Below are 8,627 nucleotides of genomic sequence, written 5' to 3'. Positions count from 1 at the left end.
GGGGGAGGGATCTTTGAGCATAAGTTGGTTAGTGTTCAAGTCAATACAATCACTGAAATGCTGCAACCTTATTTTCCCAGATTTACTCTCTTTGGACACAATGAAACAGAACTTTGAGCATAAGTTGGTTAGTGTTCAAGTCGATACAATCACTGAAACGCTGCAACCTTATTTCCCCAGATTTACTCTCTTTGGACACAATGAAACAGAACTTTAGTTGATAGTTGTGGTGCTGTACTGTATCCTTGACCAACTAAACTTCTTTACAACCTTCAAAGGAGTTCCATGTAGTTCCTTGTCATGTTGCTCTCTCAGAATCTTTTGTTTTTGTATACAGCTGGAACAGATGGCATGTACACGCTGGTTTCTGCAATTCATGCTTTGAATGATACAGCTGCTAAAGATATGTATGTCAGTGAATGCCAAGATGCCAGTAAGTTCAATCAAACTCTCGTTCAAGGGAATCTCTTACTTTGTAGCTACTCCATCCGGTTTGTGCTTGGGCTTTCCACCATTAAACAGGCCTCAGAAACTGCTGAGAACCTTAGTGCAGCTGGAGTTGTATTTTCCATGGATCCTTTTGTTATCAGTTTTCAACTTAATCCGGTTCCAATGAGATTACCTGGAATTATAATTCCTTCCCAAGATGATTCTAAGGTGAGTTTGGATGTGTAAATGTTTACTCGTTCTGTGAGTGTTGTTGCACAAAAGTTTTCATCTTCGATTTTAATTTGGTGATCTTAATTAATTTGGCAGATTTTACTTCAGTACTACAATTCTTCATTGGAGGAAGATGAAACTACAAAGAAAATTGTTAAGTTTGGGGCAGTAGCCTGCATTTCAGGGGGAATAAAAGCTAATTTTAGCTTATCTGCTCCGAAGGTTATGTACTATTCTGCAAGGGGACCAGATCCAGAAGACAGTTCTGTGGATGATGCAGACATATTGAAACCCAACCTAGTTGCTCCAGGAAATTCTGTATGGGCTGCTTGGAGTTCCCGTGGTGCTGAATCGATTGAATTTCAAGGTAGTCCTTATCACAAGAACTAAACAATGCTCTCGTGAACTACCTCTAAAAGTGTGGGGGTACTCATATAGCAATATAAATACCATTAAAATTTGTTTATTTGCTGACTCAAGTACTTCCTATAATTTAGGTGAAAGCTTTGCAATGATGTCCGGTACAAGCATGGCTGCACCTCATATTGCTGGTTTAGCAGCCTTGATTAAGCAAAGATTCCCCACCTTTAGTCCTGCTGCAATTGGATCTGCCCTTTCTACAACAGCCTCTCTCCGTAATAAATATGGGGGCCCAATATTAGCCCAGCGTGCATATGCTAACCCAGATTCAAACCAGTCTCCTGCAACACCTTTTGACATGGGAAGTGGATTTGTGAATGCTACTGCAGCACTGGATCCAGGCCTTATTGTTGATACAAGTAAGCTACTCTTTGCTTCTTGATCTCTTTGCCCACGATTTTGAGGAGAAACTATTGTTCACTGGCATTTCTAAATGACAGATCTCGTAATCTCGGGGGTGAGTGTAGTCCTAGAATTGCAGAATGATGAGAATTGAGTAGACAAATTATGTTTGAATTATAGATGCAAGTTTTCCAAACAAGGTTTGCTTAGTGTAGCTCCGAAAGGACATCCCTACAACAATTTGCCTAGCCTAATTATCAGACAAAACTATGAACTGAAGTAAGTACGTCTAATGTTAATCTTAACACATTACACTCATATTAGGGATCATTATCTCATGTTTGAAGAAAGAACTAAGAGAGTTCTAACGGGAGATTTTTTTTATTGCACAAAGGATATTTGATAAAGAACTTGATTAGGAGTCTCAAACTAAGAACACTATCTTATATAGTGGTGGGAACAATCCTTCTGGATACGATAATTAATATATTTATGGGACACGAGAGATAGACATATAGATAGACGCAAGACACAAGGAAAATTATTGAAACCAATAATAAAGGAAAAACATTGGCGATTGACAAGCACTTATTGACAATACACACTTGAAGAGAACAAAATAACCTTAATAAATCTACTCAACCTTAATAATGTCCTCGTCTGATGGAGCGACAGTTGGGGTTGATTGTGGACTTGACAATCTCTCTTTGATCCACCAACCTAGACCTTGTCTTTTTTTGAACGTAGACATGCTCCTTCGTCTTTTTCATTTAGTGCGTCTGTGTCGCTTGTTTCTTAATAAGCTCAGAAGATACATTCCAAGAACAATCCCCAAGGAGATCTGGCCAAACGCAGGAGATTTTGCTAGCTGGAAGTAGACCTCTAATCGTCCACATTGGGACCGTGCACGATGAAGTACTACTATTTACCAGTTTCAAAAAATTAAACGTGCATGATGAAGTACTAAAGGAATTAAATAATGTGTTTTTCTAGGATTCTCAAGATCTAAATGAGATTGATACATATAATATACATAAGTGGATTCAAATCTATACTCCACCAAGGAAAGGTAGAGCAGAAAAATCAGCTTTTTCTTATTCTTATCAAAAAGAATTTTCGCTCACACGGCAAGATAAAAGAAACAAGTGGTTCAGGCGCACTACTTGTAAAAGACAACGGAGCAAGTCATTGCTCAAAAGAAGACTTGTAGATTGGTGGATCGAAGGACCTTTAACTATGCAATCAACCTCACAGTCCATCAGACAAGACGCGTCAACCAATCAAATGTATTAATTAGGGTTTTCTTAATCTCCACTAAGATCTTAGTCGAGTGTGCTATCAGTAAGTAAATGCCAGTTGTCAATGTTTGTCCTTAACCTATATTATTGTTCTCAATAATTGTCTTTATGTCTATGCCTTGTGTTTCCACAAGGAAACTCAATTATGGTATCCTTGTTCTCTTCCAACCTCTATATAAGGAAGCCTTCTTAGTCTGTGAAGTTTAGAATTGGGTCTTGTATCAACATCATTTGTGCAATAATAAGAATGTTTTCTAGTTTAAACTCGTTCTTCAAAATATGAGAGGTTGATCTTTCTACAAGTGTAGAGTGCTAAGAATCGCTATAGAGGTATTTACTGTAGTTTAAAATTTTTTGGAATCTCGGTATCTATTGGCAAGGAGTGTCACTGAGAGGATAGGTTAGGTAGTTTAAAATTTTCTAGGGTAGTTTTTGCATCTCTAAGTCAAACTATAAATTTGTCTATTTAGCTGAATTTTCTAATCAAACTGCGATTCCAGGTCATAGACTCTCCCCAAATTTGTTCATCATTTAAAAATGTTTCCGAAAACAATGACTAATTATTTTGAGGGCGGACTTTGTTCAGAATACGTCATTGTAGCATATGTTTTTCTGTCAGACATGGAATTTAGAAATCTGATTTGTAGGTTATAACGACTACATGGCGTTCCTCTGTGGCATAAATGGATCAGCTCCTGTGCTTCTGAACTACACTGGTGAGAGCTGTGGGGTCACTACTATGAATGGAATTGACCTGAACATGCCTTCAATCACAATATCAAAGCTGAACCAATCAAGAAAAGTTCAAAGAACATTGACCAACATAGCTGGCAATGAAACATATATCGTCGGTTGGAGTGCACCTTATGGAGTTTCTGTTAAGGTTACCCCAAAGCGATTTTTTGTTGCAAGTGGACAGCAGCAGGTCTTGAATGTGTTCTTCAACGCTACCATGAACAATAGTACAGCAAGCTTTGGAAGAATTGGATTACTGGGAAATCAAGGTCATGTTGTAAACATTCCTTTGTCGGTCATAGTAAAAATCTCATACCACTCAACTAACAACTGATGATATCTCTGATTTTGTTAGGAATTCAATTATTTGATTTGTCAGGCAGGCTCTGTAAATGTGTTTCTAGTGTAGGTAGGTAGGTATCCGTTGAGTGATGATAATTTTCAGTTCCTCAATCACAATCTTTCCCCTATATATTTATAATTTCGAAGTAAGAGTTTTGTATGCAAGGGTTTGTTCAACATATCCAATGACATGATCAACTCAACAACGTAGTAGGAGTGGTAAAATTGTAAAAATTAGCGTGAGACTCAAGTTTCTGTTATCGTTTCCTTTTTGCCTTAGTCATGGAATCCAGAACACAATTTCATCTACTAGTGAAAGTCTTAGTATTAGCTCTTTGTTATCCTTCATGGTGAACATACTGTCTCCCATTATGTAATTTTCGATTGTAAACATTAGAAAGCTGAATAGCTGAGCATTTAGACTCAAGGGAGAAACAAGGAAAAAGTATTTCACGCTTATCTTTTTCTACTTCCTGAGATTTATTTCATGTTTCTAAATCAAGTAGGTAATAAACAGGGTCAGGGGAATAAAAGAATTACCCTATCGTAATTAAAGGATAAGTGCAAATGATTTGCTCCTTGATTGAAGAATATGTTTAAATACTCCCTCCGTTTCAATTTAGATGGTGTAGTTTGATTCGGCATGAAGTTTAAGAGAAAAAAAAAAAAAAAAAAGGTGACTTTTGATACTTAAATGGTAAAAACTTTGTGGGGTCATGACTTTTGTGTGGTTATAAAAGCTTCTCATTAAGGGTAAAATGAAGAGTTTAAAGTTGAATTATTTTCAATTATAAAAATGTGGCATTCTTTTTGGAACTGACTAATAAGGAAAGTGTGTCGTCTAAATTGAAATGAAAGAAATATTATTTAACATAAGTTTGAAACTGTAAGTCAGGAATAATTGGAAACTTAAAGAGATGATCCTTAACACAAATAAATTGATATTGAGCCAACAACACAATTCAGATTCAAAACTTCCTAGGACTAAGTTGGAAGGGGGCCCACACATTTTAACGTCAGACATAAGATAAATTGAAGGAATTTTTACTTCCTATAGAATAGGTTAACCCCCTATTTATTTAAAATAAATACCATTTCAATAAATTACATCCTATAGATATGTTATATGATTTATAGCAAAAATTCTAATTTTGGGTATCTCCTACACTTAAGCCATTATACACGCTATGTTTAATTTCCCTATCTCCATTCTCAGATTCTCTCTCTCATAGATACCTTTTTACATACAACTTCTCAAATACAAGTTTTCCCCCTTCTCTCTAAATTGATACTTCCAAATCCCCTGTAATCGCGGTTAAAACTATATTGCTCTCATTCACAACGCAGCTTCCTCCTTCCCCAATCTCGGGTAAACCCTAACGCTTCATCTACATTGTACTGGCTTGTTTCTATAAGTAGTGTGGTTAGCATATTTTTTTTTTGATTTTTCGCCATTTTTGCTTGTTCTCAACCTCTCGACTAACAAAATTGTATCTAATCAACAGTATCCAAGTCGTATTGTTACAATGTCTGAGAATATACCCCACAAGTTGATTACTAGAGGTATACCCACTAAACTTCTCAATTTCGATGGGCCCTCTTTCTCCTTGCAAATCACTCAAGGTGAATTGGACGCAGGTTTAGCCAAAGATATTGATTTGGAGAAGAGAACAAAAGCTCGACATGATAAAGTCGAGAAATCAATGAAGGAGACAACACTTCCCATTTGGGAAAAGAGGAAAAACCATATCTCTGAAGCTTCATCTGTCAAGGGGAAGGAGGTTGAAGAATTGAAAACCTCAGATAAAGTTGAAGAAAAGGTAATTTTCTGATGAAATTCAACTGTATTTATTCATGTATTCGGTTGTATTTATACGTATTTATATGTATTCTGATGTATTTTTATAGTTGTCTTTTTAAGTTTCTTTCAAGGTTCCCATCACTGTTTTTCCTTTTCAATTTCATTGTATTTATTTGTTGTTTTCAACAGTTTAAAGTTCCATTCTGTATTTAGTTGTATTCATATGTATTCATGTATGATAAATTAATGTCATTTGTGTTGTATCCAGTTGTTTTATATGTAATTAGCCTTGTCAGTGTATTTAGTTGTATTTTTATGTTTTTATTCATGTCAAATGCAGGGAATTAAGTTTTTTGTGAAACAGCAGCCAAAATTTGCACCCCATATCAGTGTGTATACTAACACTGATATAGTCTCCGATATAAAAGAGAACCTTACTCCTGTTCAGTACCAACAACTTGGTAATACTTGCTTTGGAAATTTTCTTCAAATGAAGCGTTGTGAAGTCCAACATCAACTCTTCAGATGCTTCATGGCTCTCCAGTTAGAAGGTACTCCTAACAATGTATTTGCAATACACGTCAATGGTACTTCATTACATTTCACATTAAAGGAGTTTGCGCTTGTGACTGGCCTCAAATGTGTTGGTAATGATGCTGATTTTGAGTTTAGTGAAAAGGTTCCTAACCGGCTTATTGAGACTTACTTTGGAGGTGCTAATCTTGTCAAGAAGAAACATTTGATTAAATGCTTTGCTGACAAGAACTGGGGTCCCGACAATGATGTTGATGCCTTGAAGATATCTTTGTTGTATTTCATACACACCTTTATTTTTTCATCCGAGAAAAACAGTACAACCATACCAAGGCTACATTTTGACTTGGTAGAGAGTGGGCGCTATTCTGAATATCATTGGGGTTTAAAAGCATTTGAGATGTTGACAAAATCGATTAGCAAGAAGATGGATGCTGTGAAGAAGTATTACAGGATAGCTGGGATGCCCCTAGCTATGCAAGTGTGGTTTTATGAGTGCTGTTCTTCTGTTGATTCCAAAATTGCACTCCGAGTTGATGACGTGGTCCCTAGAATACTCAATTGGAGAACCACCGGAAATCAGCCAACCTTTTCTTATCTGATGAACGGCATGTTCAATGACACCGGAAACATGGTAATATACAAATTGTATCACTGCTAGTTTAGATTTTATTAATAATTAATAGGCATATGTTTGCATATAGAAGTATGCAGTTGCATTCTCATACATTTTTGATGCTTCAATACCTGCTGTAGTTTCTGCATTCAGTTGCAAAATACATTTATATACAAATACATACAGATAGAAATACTTGTATAATCAGCTGCAAGAAGATATTGATGCAGACAGCTGTATACATTTGGATACTAATGCTTACAGAAATAAATACTTGCATATAGATTCAAGATACATGTATACAAATGCATATGGACTAATAATCAGCTGCATAAACTTGTATACAAATCCATGCAGATTCTGCATACAGTTGAACACATCTATTGCATACAATAATATTCATATGCATACAGCAATATACAGCTTTTGTAACCTTCATTATTATTCTTCATACATATGCATATTATTTCCAAATCATCAACTCTGCCTTATCTTCAATAGAAATATCATTTTGTATTCCAGATCTGCATTTGGAAGATTTTAGTTAGACTTTTATTATATTTATTTTTTCAGATTGTTTTCAAGGACATCAGTCCAAGCGATATAGAGCTAGCCGTTATTCAGATTCCTCCTGTAGCCGCCGATGTTGAGAACAGACCTACTCTTGCTCATTCAGACAAATCGGGAGAGGATTCGGATGACTTTTCTCCGACACCCGATCTTCCATGTAAGAAGAAACATGTTGCAATTGTTAGTCCATCTTCATCACCGCCCCATAAAAAGCGTAAGGAACACGAAAGGCATCATAATGAAACATAATATCATCCCAACATTCATCCTGTTTTTGTTTCCGAAATTGGACATAAAGTTTTGCATGACCATCAGCTGCCAGAAGACCAAAATGATGAAGTAGCTTTGTCACGACCCCAGTTCGCCCTCCGTGAACAAGTCGTGACGGCACCTAGTCCCTACGACTAGGTAAGCCTAACAATGCGGAAGATAAACCATAATTGCAATAAAACTGAACTAGTAAAATAAAATGGTGTTTAAGGTGCCGCTCGACACATACCACAACAATTCTCGAAGCTAACAACATTCCCAAAACACGGAAACTCACAAATCACAAGCTAAGGGATACATAAGAGGCTCTGACTCAAGAATATCTATACAAAGGAGAAATACTGAAAGAGCTATACTTATTACAGAAAGCTGGAAAGGGACTCCTCGGTCTGCGGACGTAGCAGATATACCTCGAAGTCTCTACCGATACGCCTCCTTCCAAGGCTGACAGAACTGAGTGGAGTACCTGTATCTGCACAACAAAAATGTGCAGAAGAGTAGCATAAGCACACCACGACGGTGCCCAGTAAGTATCAAGACTAACCTCGGTGGAGTAGTGACGAGGAACAGTCAAGGCACCTACCGGTCAATAAACAGTATAATCATAGGAATAATGGAAATGACATATAAATATGTAAAGACTGCATGAATGACCAAGAATGCTACAATTCACAATAAGGGAAAAATACAACAAGTAACAACGAGAATATAATAAATGAGGATAGGAAATGACGGCAGAATCACAATCCAAATCCTAAGGCCACAACACAGCAATAGGGAAAACAAGTCAATAACTCATATCCTACAATGATGTTCACAAAGGTCTTATCCAACCCTTTCCACAATTTCACCAAGTCTCGGACAAACCACAACTCGCGAAGACCCAGCATCTGAAATCTAACAATTGGCATCCTATGCCCTATCAATCTCATAGTCATACCGACAACTAACTGGCTAACTAGGGCCACTCTCACAAATATAATGGATAAACGAGGGCGTACCTCCACCCTTAGCAAAATCAGGAGGAATTCACCTCTAA

The 8,627-nt window shown here is 36.8% G+C and overlaps 1 protein-coding gene across 1 annotated transcript in view; it reads left to right on the top strand.

Annotated features, from left to right (window-relative positions):
* LOC109212621 (subtilisin-like protease SBT2.3) overlaps window positions 1-4,106 on the top strand; it is a 10,540-nt gene extending 6,434 nt beyond the window's left edge. Inside the window, exons 7-10 of the mRNA XM_019376284.1 lie at window positions 338-657; window positions 757-1,027; window positions 1,158-1,439; window positions 3,368-4,106. Coding sequence (XP_019231829.1) covers window positions 338-657; window positions 757-1,027; window positions 1,158-1,439; window positions 3,368-3,789 — 1,295 coding nt within the window. The 3' untranslated portion in view covers window positions 3,790-4,106. The remainder of the gene's footprint in view (window positions 1-337; window positions 658-756; window positions 1,028-1,157; window positions 1,440-3,367) is intronic.

Source organism: Nicotiana attenuata, chromosome 2 (genome assembly GCF_001879085.1).
Source record: "Nicotiana attenuata strain UT chromosome 2, NIATTr2, whole genome shotgun sequence".
Lineage (NCBI taxonomy): Eukaryota > Viridiplantae > Streptophyta > Magnoliopsida > Solanales > Solanaceae > Nicotiana > Nicotiana attenuata.
This window is presented reverse-complemented; position numbering and strand designations above follow the sequence as displayed.